Source organism: Microchirus variegatus (assembly GCF_963457635.1).
Source record: "Microchirus variegatus genome assembly, chromosome: 21".
Taxonomy (NCBI): Eukaryota; Metazoa; Chordata; class Actinopteri; order Pleuronectiformes; family Soleidae; genus Microchirus; species Microchirus variegatus.
Window position 1 is genome coordinate 20315085 of NC_139822.1, and position 27326 is coordinate 20342410.

The 27326-nt window shown below is 44.7% G+C and overlaps 1 protein-coding gene across 2 annotated transcripts; it reads right to left on the reverse strand.

Annotated features, from left to right (window-relative positions):
- Positions 1–130: 130 nt before the first annotated feature.
- On the reverse strand, positions 131–27288 carry slmapa (sarcolemma associated protein a). 2 transcript variants are annotated; one of them, XM_083907866.1, is made up of 25 exons: positions 25622–27288; positions 22543–22690; positions 22061–22133; positions 20789–20825; positions 19367–19429; positions 19162–19257; positions 19014–19085; positions 18583–18723; positions 17524–17661; positions 16196–16364; positions 15637–15687; positions 11953–12015; positions 11643–11702; positions 11479–11553; positions 10486–10566; positions 9468–9527; positions 9145–9270; positions 8615–8689; positions 7917–8017; positions 7551–7755; positions 7081–7198; positions 5551–5722; positions 4922–5053; positions 3193–3280; positions 131–1515 (listed from the first exon to the last, which is right to left on the reverse strand). In XM_083907866.1, the coding sequence occupies exons 1-24, from the start codon at positions 25817–25819 to the stop codon at positions 3197–3199; spliced, it is 2538 nt and encodes an 845-aa protein (XP_083763992.1). In that variant the 5' UTR covers positions 25820–27288; the 3' UTR covers positions 131–1515; positions 3193–3196. The 2 variants fall into 2 exon arrangements, with proteins under 2 accessions (XP_083763992.1, XP_083763991.1); XM_083907865.1 differs by lacking the exon at positions 3193–3280.
- Positions 27289–27326: the final 38 nt, after the last annotated feature.

Below are 27326 nucleotides of genomic sequence, written 5' to 3' on the forward strand. Positions count from 1 at the left end.
TATAAATGTATTCATGTTCCGTGGTGTGTGTGTGTGTGTGCGCGCGCAGACACAGGAAGCAGCAGTGTCGGTGAATCTTTGCTACAACTTTAATCCAAACATCTGCATATTAAACACCATCTTCATCATCATCATCTTCCTCAAATCTCTAAACAATTGTAACAAAATATTTCTGCCGACACTCGATCAATAACGTTTTATTATTTTACAAACATTTCTCTCTTTATCTTTGTAGTGTTTTCATGGTTTTTGTTTCTCTTTAAATCTCAGGAAAATTTGTTCATTTTCTCTATTTATTATTATTTATTTATTATTTTAAAACACAAAGACGAGGACACACACACTGTTCACCAGTTCACACGCACGCACGCACGCACACACACACACACACACTGGTGTCACATCAGAACGTTCACCTCAACAAAATTAAATCAATCGTCTTTTCATCTATTTTAATAATTTGGCTTTTAAGTTTTAGCCCCGCCCACAAAACCCCATAATTAAACCAAAAACAAACAAAAAAAGGGAAAACGCCGCAATGAGCGACTGACACCAGAGGAGGGCGTGATTTCACCGTGTGAGAAGAAACAGAAAAACCACCGCGACAAAAACCTGCGTCATCGCTTACGCTAACAATGCTCACGCAAACATCGCTAACGCCAATGCTAACAACGCTAACGCGGACGACGCTCACACATCGGAGTTTCTTGAGTAAAAGTCGTGAGACATTTGTGAATCGGACGACACTCTGTGATGTGGATTTCGTGATCGAACACACAGAAAATAAATCGTACAATCGTCCACTTCATTTAATATTTGAACGACGTTTCACGTCTGACCGCGCGAACCCTCGGTCACTTCCTGTTTGCGACGACCCCCGAAAGAATCCGAACTCTTTCTCTCGTCCAGATTAGCGTTTGTTTTGTTTCACTGTGAACGTGAAAGTGGAAGACGACGTCCACCGGTGAGTTACCATCTCTGGAACAAACGTTTACGCGCTAGCGGCGTCGGGTGGACGTGGAACCCTCGCGTTCCTCGTCCTGTTTGTTCACGGCGGGATTTCAACGACGCGGAATCTCGTTTCTCCTGGAGAACGACGACCATCGGGAAAAAAAAAAAAAACTACAAACGAAAATAAACCCCAGAAAAACAACAAAAAATCCACCACCGCGACGACGATAACGACGACGACGTCGGCCGAGAAAGTCGTGAAAAACCAACAAGAAAAACCTCAAAATAAACCGAGAAACGCGAGAACGTTTGTGTAGAAACCACGACTTTTATATTCGTCTACAATTATATACAATTAACTTTATACAAGAGACGCTAACCTCACAGCCCTGTGTGTGTGTGTGTGTGTGTGTGTGTGTGTGTGTGTGTGTGTGTGTGTGTGTGTGTGTGTGTGTGTGTGTGTGTGTTTCAGGCCGAGCTGCTCTTGGAGAGGTTTGGGTAAAGGACGGCCGCCGTCACGGCAACCATCACTGCGATGACCGGCATCCAGGGGGTCCATCCACTCTGTGAGGGGGGGGGGGAGGGGGAGAGAGAGGGGGGGGGAGAGGGAGAGAGAGGGGGGGGAGAATAAATCGAGTTAGGATTAAATCTTAAATCATCTGAACAAAAACAACTGAAACTGAGACAAAAAAAGACAACGATGAAGCAGAGAAGGACGAGAAAGAGAAGAAAGACGCATAAAGATAACGTAAAAACACACATTTTATTTTGAAAGAACTAAAATGGAAGGTAACGCAAAAACGTGTATTTTATTTTGAAAGAATAACGACTTAAAGGAACAATAACATAAAAGCGTGTATTTTATTTTGAAAGAATAAGGACTAAAATGAAAGATAACGTTAAACTGTTGCTGAGTTTAAAAATGACTTGATGGAAAAACTCGAGTGCAAAAAGTTCCAGGAAAATTATGATTAATAAGAAAAGTGGGATTAAGTTTTCACAGATTAAGATTAAACAAAATCATTGAAACTGTTTAAAAACCTGAGAAACAAAAAGAGTGAAGAGAGGAAACAAACAAACAAACAAACAAACAAACAGTGAAACAGAGTTGTGTCTTTTCTGAGGATTAGGGTCACGTGGGATTATTTTGCAGCAGAATCCTCAAAAATCTGACTTCAATCTCAGATTTTCTTTTTTTTTTTTAAATCTCCCAAAAACACTTGACATTTGGTCCTAATCCTCATCTGTAGATTTAATCTCGTGAATTTAGGAACAAACAAACAAACAAACAGAAAACACGAGGAAAAAGAAAAGAATTAATAAAGAAATAAAGTTTGGAATGTGAACAAAAAACAGAAGATGAGACAAAAAGAGGTTTAAAAAGAAAGAAAAAGAAAAGCAGCGACGTCCTGAAAGTGAAAGATGTTAGTGGACACACACACACACACACACACACACACACACACACACACACAGTAAATCAAAATGTTTTTTTTTTTTAATTTAAATGAATTTTAAATCATTATTTATTTCACTCTAGTTGAGTTTTTCAGTAATTTTTTCCAAATGTATGGAGACGTTTATTTGTCACATGATCAATCCTCCGTGTTACTGTTACTCTGCTTTAAAGAGACTGAGGCTCCGCCCACACAGAGGCTCCGCCCACACAGAGGTATTTCTGCATTTTGCATAAACTCCATCATTGACACTTTTTTCACTTTACTGCTGCTGACGTGTTGTTATTGTGATATAGTGACAGTGCTCACTTGACCGGCCCCCTACTGGCCAGACTGAAGCTCTGCAGCCTCAGGGTCAGTGGAAATCCTGGTCTGGATCTTAAGACCTTAGACCTGGACCTTTAAAACATGGCAGAACTTTATGAAAGGAAGACGAGAGGATCAACTTCCTGTTTACAGACTCAGTGACTCGTCTGTTTTCATGCTCCACAGTTTGTTTTTGTTTGATTTGAAAACGCGTGGATGAAATCTGACACAGGGAGACGACAACAAGAGGAGAAGAGTTTGTCCACACTGATCAGAAGTCAGGGTTAAACACAAATCACCACGGTAACCACACCCTGAATCCATCACAGGGCAGGAAAGAGTTTTCCCCTCACTCAGCTTTCCTTCCCCTGTGATGGACAGATGATGGACAGACAGGAGACAGAGGGACAGATGATGGACAGATGATGGACAGATGATGGACAGACGATGGACAGACAGGTGTCATGTCGGTGTGTACCTTTCTACCACAACTGGCCGAAACACCAGTAGAGCAGAGCCAGGACAAGGCCCATGAAAATGGCTTGGACAGGCTGCAATATGGATGGCTAAAGGGGGGGGGGGGGGGGACAAGAAGAGATCAGCCGGCAAATCAACCAAAAAACAACATGGAGGGCGGAGCAACAGCAGCGAGGGGGGGAGGGGGTGGAGACACATGGTACGCTCCATTGACGTCAAAAATCCGATTGATGACACGTCAGAGTTCCCCACGCTACAATTGAGTCATCCTGACCCGCTTCCTGTTCAAATGTGGTTACTTCCTGTGCGAAGTGTGGCTACTTCCTGTGCGAAGTGTGGCTACTTCCTGTGTGAAGTGTGGCTACTTCCTTTTCCAAGTGTGGCTACTTCCTTTTCCAAGTGTGGCTACTTCCTGTGCGAAGTGTGGCTACTTCCTTTTCCAAGTGTGGCTACTTCCTGTGCGAAGTGTGGCTACTTCCTGTGCGAAGTGTGGCTACTTCCTGTGCGAAGTGTGGCTACTTCATGTGCGAAGTGTGGCTACTTCCTGTGCGAAGTGTGGCTGCTTCCTGTGCGAAGTGTGGCTACTTCCTGTGCGAAGTGTGGCTGCTTCCTGTGCGAAGTGTGGCTACTTCCTGTGCGAAGTGTGGCTACTTCCTGTGCGAAGTGTGGCTGCTTCCTGTGCGAAGTGTGGCTACTTCCTGTGCGAAGTGTGGCTACTTCATGTGCGAAGTGTGACTACTTCCTGTGCGAAGTGTGGCTACTTCCTGTGCGAAGTGTGGCTACTTCCTGTGCGAAGTGTGGCTACTTCCTTTTCCAAGTGTGGCTACTTCCTGTGCGAAGTGTGGCTACTTCCTGTGCGAAGTGTGGCTACTTCCTGTGCGAAGTGTGGCTACTTCCTGTGCGAAGTGTGGCTACTTCCTTTTCCAAGTGTGGCTACTACTTAAATCATGTATTATTTAGTCGTTATTATGAGGAAAATAAAATACATGTTTTGTTGAAGAAAGAACTCAGACTAATTTGAGGCGACATGGAACGTACCAAATGAGGAGGGGGGGAGGGGGGTCAGGTTTGTAACACATCAGCCGTTTCTACAAAGCAAATCAACAACAGCCACAAAAAATAAAAACACAGAACAGAGTTTCAGTCGATCTTCACCAGGTTTTCATCACAAAAACACTTTTCTGTTTAAAATAATAATAATGATAATAATAATAGTTTCTATAACCTGATTATAATCTAGCTTTTAAAATCAGAGTGTGATTCACCACGTTTTTATGTAAAAACATGAGTTTAATCTGTCAATCAAACTGATCTGTCAATCAAACTGATCTGTCAATCAAAAACACTTCAAACTCTTTTCCTCTAAAGCTAAAACAGCTGAGGTGAAGATTATTGAAGGAAAGAAAGAGGAAGAGGAGGATAAAGGAGGAAGAGGAGGAGTCCGCTCTTCCTCACTCTTTCCTTTTAATCAGATTAGGATGAACAGAGATAATAATCTGCCTCAGTGCTCATGAGCAACATCTGCTGCTCGTCCTCAACTAATGTTGAGAGGAAAAATGTAACAAATAAAATAAAAACAATGAAAAAAAACATCTGGAATTAAAGCAAAAGGAGAATGTGTGTGTGTGTGTGTGTGTGTGTGTGTGTGTCTGTGTGTGTGTGTGTCTGTGTGTGTGTGTGTCTGTGTGTGTGTGTGTCTGTGTGTGTGTGTGTGTGTGTGTTACCCTCACAGAGCTCTTGTCCTGTAGAATCTTCAGATTGCTCCTGCACTGATTCAGCTCCTGGTTGATGTTCAGCTTCTCCTGCTCTGTTCGCTCATAACGCTGACGGAGGTCCAACAGCTGAGAGTGTGTGTCTTCATACTACACACACACACACACACACACACACACAGTGAACCTTGACCTTTGTCTTTCCATAACTCTTCTCATCTCTTGTGTGTCGGCACAAACCGTCTAAATGGACGCTTAAATCAAAATGGCCGACCACCTGTTGATTTGAGGCCATAGTTACAGTCGACTTTTCTCTCCGTCTTGGTCTAAAACATCTTCACACTGAATTTCGGGAAATTCAGTGGAACTCAATTTTGCCCCTGTTTTCACCTGAGGTGGCGCTACAGAGCCCTGGAACTATGTCAATATCTTTGCACTTTGGCCTCGTTTTTCTGCTCGTTAACGCCCTGAAAAACGACTGCAAAGACACAGAGAATAATAATCTGAAGGATTAACAAACAGCTCGGGCCCCAAACAACAACAACAACAACAACAACAACAACAACAGGAGCAGGAGAGTTCTCCTCTAAAGAACTGGAGATGGAGGTGAATGAAGCAGAGCCTTCCACAGCCTCCAGGGGGCGTACCTCTCTCTGCAGTGTGTGTGTGTGGGCCTGGGCCTGGTCCAGTTCACTCTTCAGTCTGCTGGAGTCCTGAAGGTGCTGGTTCTCCACAGAACCTAGTTTGTCCTGGAGAACCTCCTCCCTCTTCTCTAGAGACTCCAGACTGTTGGTGAGGAACACACTCTGCTGTCTGGAGCTGTGGACACACACACACACACACACACACAGAGAGAGAGACACACACACACACACACACACATACAGAGAGACACACACACACACTTATTGGTAAAGTGTTGAAGATTCAGCTAAAAATCCTGCTGCGCTCTGATGTGTGTGTGTGTGTGTGTGTGTGTGTGTGTGTGTGTGTGTGGTCAGCTGTCAATCACCTGCTGACTCACAGCTGTCAATCACCTGCCGTCCTGCTCCGCCTCCATCAGCTGTGACTCAGCACATTTCAGTGAAATGTTGTGAGTCAGAACTCTGTAAACGTGAGAACGTCTTCACACAGAAGTCGTCCACAGAACCACTTCCTGTTTGGTGGCCAATGGTAGAGGGTTTCAATCTATTCACGTTTGACGTGAGTCCTACAAATTGGCGTATTTTTTTTCCTCGTCTGTACGACAAAACGCGCTCGGACGAGTTCGCTCATTTATGTAGGGCGCAACTCGCCAAAATTGACGCCACAATTCAAAATGGCTGACCACCTGTTGAGTTGAGGCCATAGTTACAGTCGACTTTTCTCTTCGTCTTGGTCTAAAACATATTCACACTGAGTTTTGGGAAATTTGGTGAAACTCAATTTTGCCTCCGTTATCACCTTAGGGGGCGCCACAGAGCCCTGGAACTATTCCTATATGTAGTTCATTCACACAGCCGTCTTGGATTAGCGACCTGTCGACCAATCAGAAAACAGTATTCACTGTCGCTGGCTGCAGAAAAGACGAGGTTTATTTTGAAAATCCTTGCAAATGTGGTCAACTAACAAACAGAGGACTCGTTTGTGTGATGCACGATCTTTTATTCTGAAAGGTAAACAGGATGTTTTGTTTTCCTTAGACTCATTAAAGACACTTTGTCTGGTACTCACATCTTAGAAAGGACCAGAGAATGGATCATGTCCATGGTGTCCTCACGTGTGTGTGTGTGTGTGTTCCTGTACTTGCAGCATACTGAGGACCAGTGAGGGGTTTTTAACCAACAAAGTGAGGTCATTTTTACAAAGTGAGGACATTTGGGCCGGTCCTCACTTTGTTTTCATTTAAATCACATTTAAACATGCTATACTTTTAACAGAGGTCCTCACTTTGGTACGAAACCCTGTTTTCCAGCCCTGGTGTTTCACACACGTTTTGCTCTGGGGCTCCACCTGCAGACATGTTATGGTACTGCACCCAGTAGTTCTTTATAGATGTCATTAATGAAGTAGATTTTTGTAATTGTGGTGATTTATAAAGTGGAAATGCTGGTCCTCACTTTGTGTTCACCTTTACCTGGTCCTCAGTATGCAGCAAGTACAAGAATGTGTGTGTGTGTGTGTGTGAGCGCGCGCACCTGCTCAGCTCAGCCTCCAGGTGGTGCAGTTTGTCCACGAGAGCTTTGCGTTCAGCTCTGAGTCCGTCACAGTCCTGCTGCAAACACTCACACCTCTGCTGCAACGTGACACACTCCACTGAGATGGGGACAGACAGACAGACAGACCGACAGAGAGAGAGACAGACAGAGAGAGAGAGACAGACAGACAGACAGACAGACAGACCGACAGAGAGAGAGACAGACAGAGAGAGAGAGACAGACAGACAGACAGACAGACAGACAGACCGACAGAGAGAGAGACAGACAGAGAGAGAGAGACAGACAGACAGACAGACAGACAGACAGACAGACAGAGAGAGAGACAGACAGACAGACAGAATTGATTCAGTTGAACTTTATTGAACACATGAATCATGAGCGGTAAAGCAGGTCATGTGACGCACACACTCACTCACACATACACACACACACACACACACACAGCTCACCCTGCAGCTGGGTGGCGCTGTTGTGCTGCTTCTGCTGCTGCGTGAAAGCCTCCTGCAGTCGCTCGATCTCCTCCTCGTACTTGGCCGCCGCGCTCCTCCAGCGCTCCAGCTCGGAGCGAACGCCGCCCAGGTCGGCCTGCAGGGCGGCGATGTCGCGATCCCGCTCCGCCGCGGCCGCCTCCATGGCGTGACGCAGGACGATGATCTGAGAGACACGGAGACGCCGTCACTTCCTCATCATTCAGTCTCATCAACACTTTTTATTCTGACATTTGATGAATGCGCCGCCATGTGCCGTCATGACAACGGGAAACCTGTAGGGGGCAGTGAAACAGGAAGTGTAACAGGAAGTAGAGACGGTGGTACCTCCTCCTGGGCGGAGTACAGCTCCTCTCTGGTGCTGCAGATGGCGCTCTCCCTCTGCTCCCTCAGTGACTCCATGTCCACCTGAAGCTTCCCGAGCTGAGCTACACACACACACACACACACACACACACACACACACACACACACACACACACACACACACACACACACACACACACACACACACACACACACACACACACACACACACACACACACACACACACACACACACACACACACACACACACACACACACACAGTTGGGGAGGAGTCACATAAGTGTGTGTTCTTGTACTTGCAGCATACTGAGGACCAGTGAGGGGTTTTTAACCAACAAAGTGAGGACATTTTTACAAAGTGAAGACATTTTGTCCGGTCCTCACTTTGTTTTCATTGAAATCACTTCCTGAGGTTGTAAACATGTTAAGGTCCTCACTTTGGTACAAAAAAACCCCCAGTTTTCCAGCCCTGGTGTTTCACACACTTTTTTCTCTGGGGCTCCACCTGCAGACATGTTATGGTACTGCATCCAGTAGTTCTTTATAGATGTCATTCATGAAGTAGATATTTGTAATTGTGTTGATTTATAAAGTGGAAATGATGGTCCTCACTTTGTCAGCACTTTTACCCGGTCCTCAGTATACAGCAAGTACAAGAATGTGTGTGTGTGTGTGTGTGTGTGTGTTTGTACTCACTCTGCAGATACTGGATCTGTTTGGTGGACTCTTCAGTCAGCTGTGAGTTGCTCCTCCTCTCCTCCTCCAGGAGAACTGAGGACAGAGACACAGTCAGAGACAGAGTCCACAGAGACACAGTCAGAGACAGTGTCCACAGAGACACAGTCAGAGACAGAGTCCACAGAGACACAGTCAGAGACAGAGTCCACAGAGACACAGTCAGAGACAGAGTCCACAGAGACACAGTCAGAGACAGAGACAGAGTCAGAGACAGAGTCCACAGAGACACAGTCAGAGACAGAGTCCACAGAGACACAGTCAGAGACAGAGTCCACAGAGACACAGTCAGAGACAGAGTCCACAGAGACACAGTCAGAGACAGAGTCCACAGAGACACAGTCAGAGACAGAGACAGAGTCAGAGACAGAGTCCACAGAGACAGAGTCAGAGACAGAGACACAGTCAGAGACAGAGTCCACAGAGACACAGTCAGAGACAGTGTCCACAGAGACACAGTCAGAGACAGAGTCCACAGAGACAGTTGTTACCTTGCAGTTCCAGACACTTCTGTTTCCCAGTGTTTGCTAACTCCTGAGCCTCCATCAGTTCTCTGTGCAGATGATGAATGACCTGCTCTGTGTCTGCAGGCTCCAGACCAGCACTATGTAACTCAACTACACACACACACACACACACACACACACACACATGCACGCACACACGCACACACACACACACATGCACGCACACAGTTAAAATTTGTCACTACAGAAACATAAAACGTGATTATCATCATGAATCACAAAGCGCCCCCCAGTGGCCGTGTGAGTGCAGCACGGAGACACAGCGGAGACGATGTTGCCATGGTTACCTTTGAGCAGAGCGACTCTGTTCTGTGGTTCGTTCAAATCCTGATCGTCCATGTTTCCATCTGAAGACGGAAGAACAACAAGAATTCTCATGAAGATGAGATCATTAAATCACAGATGAACAAACTCCGCCCACTTCAGAAGTAACAAGTGCGGGCGGAGTCATGGGCGGAGTCATGGGCGGAGCAATCACAGCACGGCTGCGTGAAACTGACGTACTTAATACTTTTCGTCATTTTGGGAAAAAGTGACTAATTTGACGCACAAAAAAAAACTAATTAGAATTTTTAAAAAGTAATTCACTTTGGTGTTTAAAGTTTTTTCAAATGTTACAAATAAACTTGTTTTCAAAAAGCATAATATCCATTTTTGACAAATTGTTACAAACATTAAGACGCACGTCAACAGTGTTACCAAAAAACTTTCAAAAAAAATACTGACAAAGAAATGTCAGTGAGGAAACAAAATGTGTATCAACCTGAAAGAATGAATACATTTACATCAAATGAAGAGATATATGTTTTTTTAGTGTGAGAAATCCAATTCTGCATTTAGAAAATCAAAATGACTGAATATTATGATGAGTCAATGTGGATTAGACTTTGCCGTTATAGGGTAATGTTAAGATAAGATAGTCCTTTATTCAATACTCTATTGTAATATTCAAATACCTCTTGAGGAAATGATCCATTTGCCCTGATGCACTTTGACAGTGAACTGACTTATCTCAAAAACAAAAATTATCTCAGAATGACTTGAAATTCACCATCATAATAGTCGGCATCGCCCTGAACAAGGATCTGTTGAAAATATTTGAAAACCCTTTAAGGAATAATTTATATGAATTTTTGAATTTCAGGAAATGATCCATTTACCCTGATGCACTTTGACAGTGAACTGACTTTCTTCTCAAAAACAAAAAGTATCTCAGAATGACTGCACTTAATAGGAATCTAACATTAAATTCTGTTTCAAAGATGTCAATCATTCGACGTGTGTGTGTGTGTGTGTGTTACTGACCTGACGTGTCATCACTGCTGCGGTCTTTGCTGGGACTCAGAGTGTCTGACATGTCTGACTCTTTGGCGTCCATCTGGTTTCCTGTGTCCACACACACACACACACACACACACACACACACAGTGGAATAGAAACAGCAGCAGTTTTCAGTACACTGACAGAGGTCAAAGGTCATATTTCTGCTGGTCAGCACGTCTCTTCTTTCACAGGAATTGATTCATCCGTTGATTATTCATAAGAAGAAAACCGTGATCAGTGTTAGTCAATATTTTGTCTCATATGTACAGATTATTAATCCATGACTAAATGAATCCTCTCACACAGACGTCTCCTCTTCCTAAGTGATAGAATACACAATATACGTTTCCTCACAGCAGATCATCTACTGATTTGTCCAACAACAATAGATTCAATTGTTATAATGAATAGATTATTTATCTAAACGTGTGTGAACATTTTAAGTTATAATTTTTCAGTCTGATTTAACAACTTTGAAAGAAAGAAAAAATTACTTAAAAGTCAGAATTCTAACTTTAATGTGAGAATTCCAACTTTAAAATCTAATCCGAGAAAGTCTAATCTCAGAATTCCAACTTCAATTTTAGAATTCCAATTTTCTAATTTTAATCTAAGAATCCCCACTTTAATCTTAGAATTACGATTTTCTAATTTTAATCTCAGAACTCTGACTTTAATCCAGGGATTCCAATTTTGATCCCAGAATTCTGACTTCAATCCCAGAATTCGGATTTTCAGATTTTAATCTCAGAATTCAGATTTCTTGATTTTAATCCCAGAATTCCAACTTCAATCTTAGAATTCCGATTTTCTAATTTTAATCTCAGAATTCTGACTTCAATCCAGGGATTCCAATTTTGATCTCAGAATTCTGACTTCAATCCCAGAATTCGGGTTTTAATCACAGAACGCCAACTTTAATCTCAGAATTCCTATTTTCTGATTATAATCCCAGAATTCAGACTTCCTGGTCACCTTTGAGCGGGTCAGGACTGGTCAGGATGTCGTCCTCTTCCGTCTGGTTGTTCTGGAGGTGAGCGTCCAACACTTCTACAAACACACACACACATTAAAACACGTTTAACTGACGACGCAGACGTTATTTGTTCATTTTAATCCAAGCTCAGCCGAGCTCTTACCGCCAAAGTTGGTGAGTTTGTGGATTGAGGAGCTGACGCTCTCCTTCAGCTGTTTCACTGCTGCACACACAAAAACAAACAAAGACCACTTTACATTTTAAAACTCTTCACCAGACGAGAGACGGAAAATCAATCTGAAAACAACAACAACAACAACAACGAGCATCGACGCAGTGAGTCTTTGTCCACAGTCGATAACATCTGTCAACATTCAACTTCCTGTTCAACAAACAGAAGGTTTACACAACGGCAAATAACACTGTCCTCACTTTGAGAGTGTGTGTCTGCATGTGTGTGTGTGTGTACTCACGCGGACACTCTATCAACTGCTGTATTCTAGTGGAGTCTCCTCCGCTGTTAACGTGACAGTTGTCTGACGGAGACACAGAGAGCTGACGTTACCATGACGACGGCCACAGCATCATTTCTTAGAGAGATCTTTTCAAACTGTGCTGTGAGCGCCCCCTGCTGCTCAGAACCAGCCGACAGTGAATTTAACCACAACTTCACAAGAGAGTGAAAGTGAAGTTTGTGTCAAAATACACTCACTCTCCCACACCAAAGTCCAGAGAGAAAACCAGTGATTTTAGCTCACAGGGACACAGGAGCTGCTGGTCCTCTGCTGCCTCGTGTGGTCACTTTGTGTCACTGAGTTAAGTCTAAAGTCAATATTTTAAAAGCTGAATTCATTAAAATCAGTCATTGTAAGTTAGTGATGGAGGCAGCAGTGGATCAACAACTCCTGTGAACTCCTGTGTGCTGTGATGTTAAAATCACTGGTTTACTCTATGGACTTTGGTGTGGGAGAGTGAGTGGTTTACAAACTTCAGTTTACACAAGGTAAAGTCTGTCAAACAGTGAAGATAAAGACGTGAACATGTTCATAAGATATCAAAGACTTCAACAAATTACTTTGCCATTAAACAGACTTTTCCAACAGGAAACTGAAGTTTGTAAACTCACTCACTCTCCCACACCAAAGTCACTCACTCTGGACTTTGGTGTGGGAGAGTGAGTGGTTTACTCACGTCAGTTCTTAAGATGTTATGTTTTCACCACATGTCTAAAGCTGGTCTTTGGAGCAGGAGCGCACACACACACACGCACACTCAATACTTTATACACCTTTAAAGAAAAAGTGTGAACTGAATCAGGCTGAATCAAACGCACACTGATTTATCAGCTCTCGATTCAAAGCCTGTTGTAAATCCACACATCAGAGGTAGAGGATATAAGAGAGAGAGCGGAGGAGGAGGAGGAGGAGGCGCAAAGAAGAGCAATGACAGACGTATAAAAGCAGAATGAAAGAACCATAGAGTGACAGACAGAACGCAGAAGTGACCTCAGCTCCACAGATCAACACCACACAATCACCACACAATCACCACACATTCACCACAGAAACACCACACAATCACCACACAATCACCACACAATCATCACACAATCACCACAGAAACACCTCAGAACCAAAGTGACTTCTCCACCACAGACGAGAGCCAAACGATGACACCATCAGTCTCATCCTCACCAGGTAAGGCAGAAAACACACCCGTCACAGCCAGGAAACACCATATGACCATATTTAAATGAGCCAGGAAACACCATATATGACCATATTTAAATGAGCTCCTGCTGCTGCACTTACACAATAAACATGTGCCACTGATTCTTCACAGCTTCCGTTTTTTTAAACTGGATTTTGAATTAAAGTGATGGTTTTAAAGTGTGATTGTGATGCTAATTAACTCATAATCTGTGACCTCAGACTCAGAGATTATGCTGCTGAAAACATGGGAGTACTCAATCTGTGTCACTGAAGAAAATCTACACCAAAGTCCACAGAGAAAACCAGTGATTTTAGCTCACAGGGACACAGGAGCTGATGGTCCTCTGCTGCCTCGTGTGGTCACTTTGTGTCACTGAGTTAAGTCTAAAGTCAATATTTTAAAATCAGTCATTGTAAGTTAGTGATGGAGGCAGCAGTGGATCAACAACTCCTGTGAACTCCTGTGTGCTGTGATGTTAAAATCACTGGTTTACTCTATGGACTTTGGTGTGGGAGAGTGAGTGACTTTGGTGTGGGAGAGTGAGTGACTTTGGTGTGGGAGAGTGAGTGACGTTGGTGTGGGAGAGTGAGTGACGTTGGTGTGAGATAGTGAGTGACTGGTGTGGGAGTGACTTTGGTGTGGGAGAGTGAGTGACTTTGGTGTGGGAGAGTGAGTGACTTTGGTGTGGGAGAGTGAGTGACTTTGGTGTGGGAGAGTGAGTGACGTTGGTGTGGGAGAGTGAGTGACGTTGGTGTGAGATAGTGAGTGACTGGTGTGGGAGTGACTTTGGTGTGGCAGAGTGAGTGACTTTGGTGTGGGAGAGTGAGTGACTTTGGTGTGTGAGAGGGAGTGACTTTGGTGTGGGAGAGTGTGTCCTGTGTCCCTGTGAGCTAAAATCACTGGTTTTCTCTGTGGACTTTGGTGTGGCAGAGTGACATAGATGTTCTTGTTCCTAACCTGTCCACAGCTTCAGGTCTCACTTGCTCATAGATTATTAAACCCCAGATTAAAATGAGGCTCAAACTAAACTACCATCTTCATCTTCATCTTCATCTTCACCAACAGCACCATCATCAGTGTCCGTGTCCTCCTCGTCCTCCTCGTCCTCCTCGTGGCTCTCGATCGTCTCTTTGTCCTCCACGGCCTCCTCTACTGGTCCGTGGGAGGAGACAATGTCCACATCTGTCATGTGACCAGATCAGATTAACACACACACACACACACACACACTCAGATCCACCTGTTTTTTAACCCACCGTCACCAGAAGACAATTTAAATCATCCACCTACAGCTTCCTCACACCCAGAGAAACCAAAGCAGTGGACAGACGTGTCCCCCAGCGCTCACACACTCATTATGCCACCTAAAGGTCACGGGGTCAAAGTGGCACTCGGCCTGGTCCTGAGATTTAATCTGATTACATCCACTAAAGCATCGTATACAACTGATTATCTTCTGATTATGCCCGCTGGAATAATCTGATCGTGTTTACTGAAATAACTGGATTAGATCATCTCAAATAATCTGATTTAAGCTGCTGACGTAATCTGAGTTGAACTCAGACCATAAACTGACTTCCTGCTCAGAGCTGATCAGCTGACTGTCGTCATGGTGACGCATCAACACCTGGACCTGAATCTAGATCACGTGTGGTTAGGATGAAACTGAGGGACATGAGACAGGAAGTGAGACAGACTGTGTCCACAGAGACAGGAAGTGAGACAGACTGTGTCCACAGAGACAGGAAGTGAGACCAGACTGTGTCCACAGAGACAGGAAGTGAGGACAGACTGTGTCCACAGAGGCAGGAAGTGAGACCAGACTGTGTCCACAGAGACAGGAAGTGAGACCAGACTGTGTCCACAGAGGCAGGAAGTGAGGACAGACTGTGTCCACAGAGACAGGAAGTGAGACAGACTGTGTCCACAGAGACAGGAAGTGAGACCAGACTGTGTCCACAGAGACAGGAAGTGAGGACAGACTGTGTCCACAGAGACAGGAAGTGAGGACAGACTGTGTCCACAGAGACAGGAAGTGAGACCAGACTGCATCCACAGAGACAGGAAGTGAGGACAGACTGTGTCCACAGAGGCAGGAAGTGAGACCAGACTGTGTCCACAGAGACAGGAAGTGAGACAGACTGTGTCCACAGAGACAGGAAGTGAGACCAGACTGCATCCACAGAGACAGGAAGTGAGGACAGACTGTGTCCACAGAGACAGGAAGTGAGACAGAATGTGTCCACAGAGGCAGGAAGTGAGACAGACTGTGTCCACAGAGACAGGAAGTGAGACAGACTGTGTCCCAGGAGACACAGAGACAGAGCAGCAGCACTATAGTGTTGTGGACGTCATGCAGGACAGTTGTCATGCATCATTACTGTCAGTCAACAGAGAGACGAGGACAGACGAGTGTCCCTCAGCAGAGACAGACGAGGACTCACCCAGACTGCTGTTGTCTTTAATACTTTTCTCCTGCAGCTGTTCTAACCGCACTGTAAACAACAACAACAACAACAGAGAGAAGAAGAAGAGTTGACCAACAGGAAGTCCCAGCACTGCCCTCTGATTGGTTTACAAACGTTTCCAGACACGCCCACTGGTTACTATGGAAACTCTCAGTGTGTGCGTGAGTGTCTGTGTGTATATGTGCATGTGTGTGTCTGTCTGTGTGTGTTTGTGTCTCTTTCTGTATGTGTGTGTATGTGTACATATACGTGTGTGTGTATGTGTACATGTACGTGTCTGTGAACTTGTACTTGTGTGTGTGTGTACGTGTGTGTGTGTACATGTGAGTGTGTGCGTGATTGCGTGCGTGTACATGTGTGTGTGTGTGTGTATGTGTGTGTGTGTGCACATGTGCGTGTGTGTGTCTGTGTACGTGTGTGTGTGTACATGTGTACGTGTGTGTGCGGGTTTGTGTACGTGTGTGTGTGTACGCGTGTGTGTGTACGCGTGTGTGTGTGTGTGTGCACTTGTGTGTGTGTGTGTGTGTGTGTGTACCCTGTAGAGCCTGCAGTCTCTCATTAGTAAAGTCATTATCAGCTTGTAGAGCTTCTATTCGAGCCTGAAGAACCTGCTCCTTCTCCTCCATCTCCTCCATCCTCTGCTCCAGCTCACGCTTCTCTGTCGCCCCCCGCTGGCTGAGCTCCTCATGACGACCTTCTGCTGCCTGGACCAGGGAGGAGAGGAGGAGAGAGAGGAGGAGAGGAGAGAGAGGAGGAGAGGAGGAGGAGGAGGAGAGAGGAGGAGGAGGAGGAGAGAGGAGGAGAGAGGAGGAGAGGAGAGAGAGGAGGAGAGGAGGAGGAGGAGGAGAGAGGAGGAGAGAGAGGAGGAGAGAGGAGGAGAGAGGAGGAGAGGAGGAGGAGGAGGAGAGAGAGGAGGAGAGAGGAGGAGAGAGGAGGAGAGGAGGAGGAGGAGGAGAGAGAGGAGGAGAGAGGAGGAGAGGAGAGAGAGGAGGAGAGGAGGAGAGAGGAGGAGAGAGGAGGAGAGGAGAGAGAGGAGAGAGAGGAGGAGAGGAGGAGGAGGAGGAGAGAGAGGAGGAGAGAGGAGGAGAGGAGGAGGAGGAGGAGAGAGAGGAGGAGAGGAGAGAGAGGAGGAGAGGAGGAGAGAGGAGGAGAGAGGAGGAGAAGGAGAGAGAGGAGGAGAGAGGAGGAGAGGAGAGAAAGGAGGAGAGAGAGGAGGAGAGGAGAGAAAGGAGGAGAGAGAGGAGGAGAGGAGAGAGAGGAGGAGAGGAGAGAGAAGAGGAGAGAGGAGGAGAGAGGAGGAGAGGAGGAGAGGAGGAGAGAGGAGGAGAGGAGAGAGAAGAGGAGAGAGGAGAGAGGAGGAGAGGAGGAGAGAGGAGGAGAGGAGGAGAGGAGGAGAGAGGAGGAGAGGAGGAGAGGAGGAGAGAGGAGGAGAGGAGAGAGAAGAGGAGAGAGGAGAGAGGAGGAGAGAGGAGGAGAGGAGAGAGGAGGAGAGAGAGAGGAGGAGAAAGTCATTCTGTCGTTCTCCATCTACAGTTAGATTTTGTGTTATTTTTAGATTGTGGCTGAATTTCATCCACATTTATAATTGTAATAATTGAATCTCTGTGGACTTTGGTGAGGCAGAGTGAGTGGTTCACTAAAGTCTGTGTAACAGTGAAGATAATGATCATGTGACAGATCTAGACTTAAACTGACGCTGAATTAAATTCCTGTTAATTCCCATGGAACGTTCCCTAAACATGTTAGATGTCTGTTGTGCGTCTGTTGTGCGTTCAGACGTGTACATGTGTGTGTGTGTGTGTGTGTGTACATGTGTGTGTGTGTGTACATGTGTGTGTGTGTCTGTTGTGCGTTCAGACGTACCTTGATGTTGTCGGTCAGCTCTTTGATCTCGTTGACAGCAGCGTTGTATTTGTTAGCGAGTTCCTTCAGTTCCTCCTGACCTCGCTCTGACATCTCCTTAAGGTGAGTGCACTCATCCTCTGTGTTACTGAGAGAGCGCTGAGGACACACAACAACACAACAACAACACAACTGTGTTACTGAGAGAGCGCTGAGGACACACAACAACACAACAACAACACAACTGTGTTACTGAGAGAGCGCTGAGGACACACAACAACACAACAGGTGAGTGTCTGTGTGTGTCCGTGTGTGTTTGTGTGTGTGTGTCTGTGTGTCTCTGTGTGTGTTTCTGTGTGTGTGTGTATTGTGTGTATGTGTGTCTGTGTGTTGTGTGTGTCTATGGGTGTGTCTCACCTCCACCTCTGACAGTTTCCTGACTGTGTGTGTGTCTGTGTGTCTGTGTGTGTTGTGTGTGTGTCTGTTGTGTGTCTCACCTCCACCTCTGACAGTTTCCTGACTGTGTGTGTGTCTGTGTGTGTGTGTGTGTGTGTGTTGTGTGTGTCTCACCTCCACCTCTGACAGTTTCCTGACTGTGTGTGTGTCTGTGTGTGTGTGTGTGTGTGTGTTGTGTGTGTCTCACCTCCACCTCTGACAGTTTCCTGACTGTGTGTGTGTCTGTGTGTGTGTGTGTGTGTGTGTGTTGTGTGTGTCTCACCTCCACCTCTGACAGTTTCCTGACTGTGTGTGTGTCTGTGTGTGTGTGTGTGTGTGTGTGTTGTGTGTGTCTCACCTCCACCTCTGACAGTTTCCTGACTGTGTGTGTGTCTGTGTGTGTGTGTGTGTGTGTGTGTGTGTTGTGTGTGTCTCACCTCCACCTCTGACAGTTTCCTGACTGTGTGTGTGTCTGTGTGTGTGTGTGTGTGTGTGTTGTGTGTGTCTCACCTCCACCTCTGACAGTTTCCTGACTGTGTGTGTGTCTGTGTGTGTGTGTGTGTGTGTGTTGTGTGTGTCTCACCTCCACCTCTGACAGTTTCCTGACTGTGTGTGTGTGTGTTGTGTGTCTGTTGTGTGTCTCACCTCCACCTCTGACAGTTTCCTGACCACCTCTATCTTCTCTTGCAGAACTCTCCTCAGTGATTCTTTAGCCGTGGTCTCATAGTTGTGTTTGTCGTCCTGAAGAGCGACAAGTTCTTTACGGATGTTCTCCTCTGTCTGAGACTGTGACAGGAGAGCATCATCATCATCATCATCATCATCATCATCATCATCATCATCATCATCATCATGTTACTGTCTGAGACTGTGACAGCAGAGCATCATTATTATAATTATTGTTATAATTATTAATATAATAACAGCAGCACAGCATCATTATTGTTGTTATTATTATTATTATTATTATTATTATTATTATTAACACGTTAATGCTTTACATTCAATTCATTACACGAGAAGAACATGAGGTGTGTGTGTGTGTGTGTGTGTGTGTGTGTGTGTGTGTGTGTTACCTTGGAGTAGGCCTGCAGCTGACTGCCCATCACCTCCAGCCTGGACAGCAGACGGTCCTCGTCAATCAGGGCCTGGTGTGAGGAAACGAGACTTTAATCTCCATGGCAACACAGAGAAAGGGGGCGTGGCCAGGCGTCACACACTGACCTGCCAGCTGCTCTCCGACGCCTCCTGGGTGGACGCTAACAGACGCTGCAGCGTGGCTAACTTCTGCTCTAGCATCTGCTCTCGGTGTAAGGCCTCCTGACACACAGGGACAACAACACAACGTTCACACTGTGTGCACACGGACTGCACAACACAACACACACACACAGTCCCAGAGCACGGCCACTAGGTGTCAGTGTGTTACCTGTAGATACTGGGAGAGCTGGAACAGTTCCTGAGAATACATACTGGGAGTGTTGGCTGCAACCTGGAACACACACACACACACACACACACACACACAATAAAACACACCATTTCATACGTCTTTGAAATACTAACACACTTAAAAAGTAAAGATATGTCAATAAAGAGTAAATATATGTGTACAGTACATCTTTTCTTTGCCATTTTCTCCCCTGCAGGAAACTGAACCAAACCAGTGATTTTAGCTCACAGGGACACAGGTGGTCCTCTGCTGCCTCGTGTGGTCACTTTGTGTCACTGCGTTAAGTCTAAATTAATTATTTTAAAAGCTGGATTTTACAAAATAAGACATTGTAACTTAGGAGTTCACAGGAGTTGTTGATCCACTGCTGCCTCCATCACTGTGTGCTGTGATGTTAAAATCACTGGTTTTCTCTATGGGCTTTGGTGTGGGAGAGTGAGTGGTTTACTAACTTCAGTTTCCTGTTGGAAAAGTCAGTCTAACAGTGAAATAAAGACGTGAACGTGTTCATAAGACATCGTAGACTTCAACAGAGTATTTAACTTAGCCATTAAACTCTTTTCCAACAGGAAACTGACGTTTATAAACCACTCACTCTCCCACACCAAAGTCCATAGAGTAAACCAGTGATTTTAACATCACAGCACACAGGAGTTCACAGGAGTTGTTGATCCACTGCTGCCTCCATCACTAACTTACAATGACTGATTTTAGTGAATTCAGCTTTGAAAATATTTACTTTAGACTTAACTCAGTGACACAAAGTGACCACATGAGGCAGCAGAGGACCAGCAGCTCCTGTGTCCCTGTGAGCTAAAATCACTGGTTTGCTTTGGTGTGGGAGAGTGAGTGGTTTACAAACGTCAGTTCCCTGATGTTAAAATCCTGTGACGTAGAGTCTTTCATTCAGAGACTAAAATCTTCTTTGGCCTTAACTCCAAGCATATCTGTCTTATGCTGGTTGAAGCAGCAGGGGGCGCTCACAGCTCACATGTTATTATCTCTTTAATGAAGTCAAACGATCTTGATCACATTAAACCAGCAGGGCATAGTACATAGACAGGGTGTGTGTGTGTGTGTGTGTGTGTGTGTGTCTCAGTGTGTGTCTCAGTGTGTGTGTGTGTGTGTGTGTGTGTGTGTCTCAGTGTGTGTCTTCTGAGACCTGGGAGGTGCTGTAGTCGGTTTAATTATGTCAGAGAATTGGTTTGAATCTAATCACAGCCTCTCCCTGTCAGTCACACACACACACGCGCACACACCTACATTCCTCAGACAGGTTCTACTGAGGAGTTACTGTTCTCACACTTCCTCACATCTAGAAGAATGTGTGTGTGTGTACAGCACATGGAACAAAACACACACACACACACACACTCACACTCACACACTTGTTCTTACCTTGTCTACAGGCAGTGGTAACGGAGTCTGGATGACACTGGAAGAGAGAGAAGAAGAAGAAAACAGTGAGTTACCATGGAAACAGCAGGGAGGAGGAGGAGGAGGAGGAGTAGGAGGAGGAGGACGGACACGTGGAGTAACCACGGCAACAAATACAGAAGAGTCCAGGTCTCAGCATCAAAGTGGTTTTTAGAGTCACTGAAGGTTCATTCACAACTAAAACTGTCTCAATCAGATGTCGCCTGACATCGTTATGACATCATGTTAGCTCAAGGCTGTGTTTACATCACAGTCCGGTCCGGTGTGGTCCGGTCCAGTCCGGTCCGGTGTGGTGTGTAATGGTAAAGTGCTGAGTCAGGCTTGTGGTTTGAATGAGAAGAGAACCTTCACTTGTGAGGTGTAAAGTACAAGCCGACTCTGTCAATGTGTAACTGTCCAACCAATGAGAGCGGTGCGACTGGGGGGGCGGAGCCAAAGTGTGCGAAAACACGTGCTCGCGCTTTCCACAGCACGTCGAGGTCGACCTTTAAATCTTTACATTTAGAGAGAAATTTAATCCCATTGTTCACGTTTTTCTCCGACAGTTCAAACATCGACCGACGCAGTGTGTTTGTGTTGATATATATGTGTATATATACACATGTATATATATATATAGGGTTAGGGTATATATATATATATATATATATATATATATATATATATACACACACATATACATATATACACACACATATACATATATACATATATATATATACACATACACATACACACATATATATACACATATGTATATACATATATATATATATATATACATATATATATATATATATATATACATATATATACACATACACATATATATATATACATATATATACACATACACATATATATATACATACACATACACATACACATATATATATACATACACATATGTATATACATATATATCGCAACACTAGCTTTAGCAACACTAGCTTTAGCTTTCTGTCCGTTAAGATGTCACTCCAAAAGTCAGTAGCCAATCAGCAGTCAGCTTCCTAAGCTCCGCCCACAGTTAGAATCCAAAACAAAAAAAAACCCAGCTGCAAAGAACAAGTGAGGGAGGGCGAGCGCAGGCGAGTGCGATGTTTTTGGATGATTTTCTGCTTCATGTTTGTTTGTTTGTTTGTTTGTTTGTTTGTCAAACACTGACTCTTCGCCTCGACGTGGATGTTTTTGAACGATTGTTTGATTGCGTTAAAAAAGTCCAACACTTACTCGCTTCGTCGACGCGCCTCCATCCCGTCAGGTAAGAAGAGTTTGATGGTGGACACGATGCAGCCATGAGTGACTGAAAAAAACAACAAACACAACGTTAGCTTCCTGTTCCTGTTAGCATCACCTCCACTCATGCTCTATTAGCTGGATTATAATCTACTGTCTATTTATGTGGTTTAACAGTTCATTCATCACTATTTGTGTCAGTCTGTTCAGAATCTGCTCCACTACGGTGGCCTGGGAGACAACAGGAAGTGATGCTGCACCAAGCTTTCAAAATAAGAGCCACTGACTTTGTATTTTAAAGTAGTTCATTCTATAAAATTAACTCCTCAGGCCTCATGTTGGCTGTTAAATATTATGTTACACACACACACAGACGTGTTGTGTGTTTGTGTTGCGTGTTGCATGTTTGTGTTGCGTGTTTGTGTTGCGTGTTTGTTGCATGTTGCATGTTTGCGTTGCGTGTTTGTGTGGCGTACCTTTGCGTGTGTTCTCCGTGACGTCGACACCAAACTGGATGATGTCTCCAGAGAGGACCTCACAGGGAGGACTCTCCTCAGAGCCACGACTCAACCTCTGGCTGTTGATGAACGTCCCGTTGCTGCTTTTTGTGTCCTGCAGGTAGAACTGGAACACACACACACACACACACACAGAGAGAGACACACACACACACACACACACACACACACACACACACACACACAGAGAGAGACACACACACAGAGAGACACAAATACAGTTAACTTTAGCTTGAAGTAGAAATGAAGGATGACAGTGAGGTCATTCATCAGCTGTGAACTTTACAGTGTGAATAAATAGTCATTGTACAAACACACACACACACACTCACATCACATCATCATCATCACTTCCTGTCCTGTGACCAATGAGTGACAAACAAGTCTTTATCCTGGTGATTAAACACTCATTTCATGGACCTTCAGGCTGTTGTTGTTTAGATTTACTGTGAAACTGTGATGATCACACACACACTGGAATAACCACACACACACACTGTGGAATAACCACACACACACTGTGGAATAACCACACACACACACTGGAATAACCACACACACACTGTGGAATAACCACACACACTGTGGAATAACCACACACACTGTGGAATAACCACACACACACTGGAATAACCACACACACTGGAATAACCACACACACACTGTGGAATAACCACACACACACACACACTGGAATAACCACACACACACTGTGGAATAACCACACACACACACACACTGGAATAACCACACACACACTGTGGAATAACCACAGGTGGAAACTAAACAGTGCAGTTTACAGTGTATTTACAGTATGCTTAAAGTATATTATACAGTGTGTTTACAGCATATTTTAAAGTGCATTTACACAGTATTTATAGTGTGTTTGCAGTATATTGTACAGTGTGTTTACAGTGTATTTTACAGTGTGTGTACAGTATAATATGCAGTGTTTACAGTATATTGTGCAGTGTGTTTACAGTATATTGTACAGTGTGTGTACAGTGTATTTACAGTATATTGTACAGTGTATTTACAGTGTGTTTACAGTATATTATGTAGTGTTTATAGTATATTGTACTATTGTATTGTATGTGTGTTTGCAGCTTATTTTAACAACAATTATTGATCTCTTGTCAATTGAGTGATTCAATCCTAAACGTCCATAGATCCTTGTAGGTCAGTGTGTGTGTGTGTGTGTGTGTGTGTGTGTGTGTGTGTGTCCATGAGAGGAGAGGAAAGATGACGACACTAGTGTCTTTATAAATAGCTGAGTGTAAGCGTTCTCTCTCACACACACACACACACGCAGACACACACACTCTCTGCATACCACACAGCCGTGTCATTGTGTGTGTGTGTGTGTGTGTGTGTGTGTGTGTGTGTGTGTCAGCCTGTTGAACCTGTTCCACAGCGACTCTTCACTAAAACACTGATTTAAAGGACTTCACCACAGACGAAGAACGCGTGACTCTGAACGACATCGTCCATGAATCCGTCAAATGAATTCAGAATTCATGATTGGTGGAATAATCGTCGCACACAGAGACACAACGTCCTGGACAAATGTTGGTCTTTGATAATAAGAGTGGGTGGTGCTCTTATTTTGAAGGGTACAGTGGACTGTGTGTGTGTGTGTGTTTTTATAGTTTTGGTCTCAAATGGATGTTAAGACATTATTGTGAAGAGAAGCTAAATGTGAGTGTATATCCTGATATAGGAGATATATGCTTGGAGTACATATAGTATATGTTTTATACTTTAAAATAAAACTTTAAATAAAGGACATTTACGTACGTTACACACAATGACACCGACTATAAATATGGTCAAATTCTGCTATTACGCAAACGAGGCTTAAAACACAGGTGTTTTTGACTTTTAAGATCATTTTGTCCATTTAATATTGAATCACGTATTGAACATAATAAATATGATGATGATCAGCGACAGTTTTATCTTCCCTCAAAAATCTAAGACCACATCTGGTCTTAGATTGTATGTTTTTATTCAAATTAGTCGTTATTAGTTTGTTAAAAAAAAAAGAAATGATGAAATAAGTGAAAAACACAAACACATCTTACTTATGGTGATATGAACTTCATGGTTGTTTGAGTTTCTGGTTCTGAAGGGATTTTAGTTGAAGAACGTGTAAAAGAACGTGTAGAAAAATGTGTTAACAAAGGTGTAAAGAACGTGTGGAAGAACATGTGAGAGAACGTGTGAAAGAACGTGTAAAAGAACGTGTAAAAGAACGTGTAAAAGAACGTGTGGAAGAACGCATAAAATAATGTGTAAAAGAATGTGCAAAAGAAAGTGTAAAGAACGTGTCGAGAACAGGTAAAAGAATGTGTAGAAAGTGTGAAAGAACATGTGAAAGAACATGTAGAAGAACGCATAAAAGAATGCGCAAAAGAAAGTGTAGAAGAACGGGTAGAGAACAGGTAAAAGAACGTGTGAAAGAACGTGAAGAAGAACATGTAGAAGAATGCGCAAAAGAATGTGCAGAAGAACGTGTAAAAGAACGTGCAGAAGAACGTGTAAAAGAACGTGCAGAAGAACGTGTAGAACGTGCAGAAGAACCTTCATATTATTCCAAATCAGTCACAATCATTCAAATCAAACAGCTAAAGTTAGCCTAAAGCTAATAACGAGAACATTGATGTGTAAAACAAAACTAGCGTCATTAAAGGAACAGTTCATGATGACTGATCAACACCTGCTTCACCAATATATGAAGAATATATTTACACCTTCTAATCTGACTTCTCTAACAGGAAACTGAAGTTTGTCAAACACTCACTCTCCCACACCAAAGTCCACAGAGGAGTTGTTGATCCACTGCCGTCTCCTTCAGGGTTTGATCGACCTCAGTGACACAAAGTGACCACAGGAGGCAGCAGAGGAGCAGCAGCTCCAGCTAAAGTCACCGATTCTCTCTGTGGACGTTGGTGCGGGAGCGTGAGCGGTTCACAAACGTGACAGTGAGGATAAAGCCGCGACGGTGTTGTTGCTGGTGCAGACTCTCACGTCTTACCTTGGCGCTCTTGTGGTCGAACCAGACCAGCGCGTGGTTCCTGGACAGCACCTTGCAGTCGAAGGTGGCGTTGTTCTGCGCCGGGCGACACCGGGCCACCGAGCGGCCGATCTTGACCGGCTCGTCCAGGTAAACATGTCGCTCCTGGAACGGGTGCGAGTTTGGTCGGCAGGCGAACACAGCCAACGCCGAAGGCATGGGTTTAGGCTTGAGAGTGTTACTCCACCCGGACACCAGGGGCTCGTTTTCCTGATCCAGAGTGACGGGCGTCTGTGGCTAATCCTGACCAATAATCTACTGTATCTGAGGCCTGTGTGCAGGCAGCCTGTGGTTTGAGTCCTTTATAACTCACTCACTCATGAACATCGTCCACTGTTGACCCCCGGGCCGGACTGTACCACTGCTCCCCCCTTTAGCTTGTTGTGTGACGGGAAGGAAAAACAACAAAACAAGTATAAAAAAGACAAGACATTACTGAGCGATCACCGAAGCTACATAACGACGCTGTGTGACAGCAGGCGTCTGTAGGTCAGGACTGACGGACACTGACGGACACTGACACTGACAGACTGACAGACTCCCACGTCCATCAAACTCAGGCCGGTCCCAAAGATCCAATCACTGATCTATAATAATCTAATCTAAAAACCTGACTTTAAATCATATGTTGATTCTTATTCTTCTTGTTTTATCGTTTTATTTAAACATCGATGTGATCACACATCTGCACACATGTGTGTGTGTGTGTGTGTCTGTGTCAACAAACCAACTCACTGTTTCTCTCCTGACTTTGAATAAACCAAACGGATCAACTTAAATTAAAATTGACGAATGAATCAGTTTTATTACTCGAAAACAACAGCTGTTGATGACAGTAATGATCTGTAGCAGGAACATTAGCATTAGCGTTAAACTAATGTTGAACAAGTGCTTCAGAGTCAAGTGGAACCTGTTCGTCATGTACAGCCCTGATGCAGGGAATCCTAGCTTAGCTTAGCTTAGCTTAGCCACCTAGCATTACCACTCCCTCCACTGAACACCTATCTGACCGCTAACGCACACCTAGCAAGACTGACACACGACCCTGGGTTACGGTGACATTACCGGGTCAAAGTGAAGCCTCGGCGGCGCGGAGCCAGCACACACACTCGGCGGGGATGAAGTCGGGGATTAGCGGGGGGCTCCTTACATAAACTACCAATGCTAATTGGCTAGCTCGCTAGCGGCGCAAAGCTGTCGGCCAAACGTTTTCTGGCGCTGCACCAACAAGCTAGGCTAGGCTAGGCTAGGCTAATGAGTACCGAGAAACTTGTCGCCGAGCTCCGCAAACGTTTCCCCCGCGACCCCTTCGACCAGTCCGCTTACCGAATGGAGGCCGAGTGCCATCACGATCTCCCGGCGCGAAGAAAACAAGCAAGTTCGGCGACTGCTCAGCGTAGCATGGAGCCCCCGTTACCGAGCAGCTAGCCGGCTAACTGACAGTCAGTAACGGCAGAAACAGACGCGGAAAAAAAAAATCAGGGGAGTTTCTGGACTGCGGCTCCTCGCGCATCACACCAGCCCGAAATATACGCTCCGTCCGCCGCTGTCGTCGCTCCGCCTTAGTCCGCCTTAGTCCGCCTCAGTCCGGGCTGAGTTAGCGCCGAGTGTCCGAGCCTCCGCCTTCACACACTTCACTGAAGAGAAGCTACAACAAGTTCTTCTG

What these genes read in the sequence shown, in the direction of transcription:
- slmapa (XM_083907865.1), bottom strand. Translation starts at nt 25,819, where the DNA reads ATGCCTTCGGCGTTGGCTGTGTTCGCCTGCCGACCAAACTCGCACCCG. An exon ending in GAGGCGCGTCGACGAAGCGA is followed by an intron (nt 20,826 to 22,060) that starts GTAAGTGTTGGA and finishes TCTCTCTTCCAG; the next exon opens with TGTCATCCAGACTCCGTTAC. An exon ending in TGTACTCCGCCCAGGAGGAG is followed by an intron (nt 7,756 to 7,916) that starts GTACCACCGTCT and finishes CGTGTCTCTCAG; the next exon opens with ATCATCGTCCTGCGTCACGC.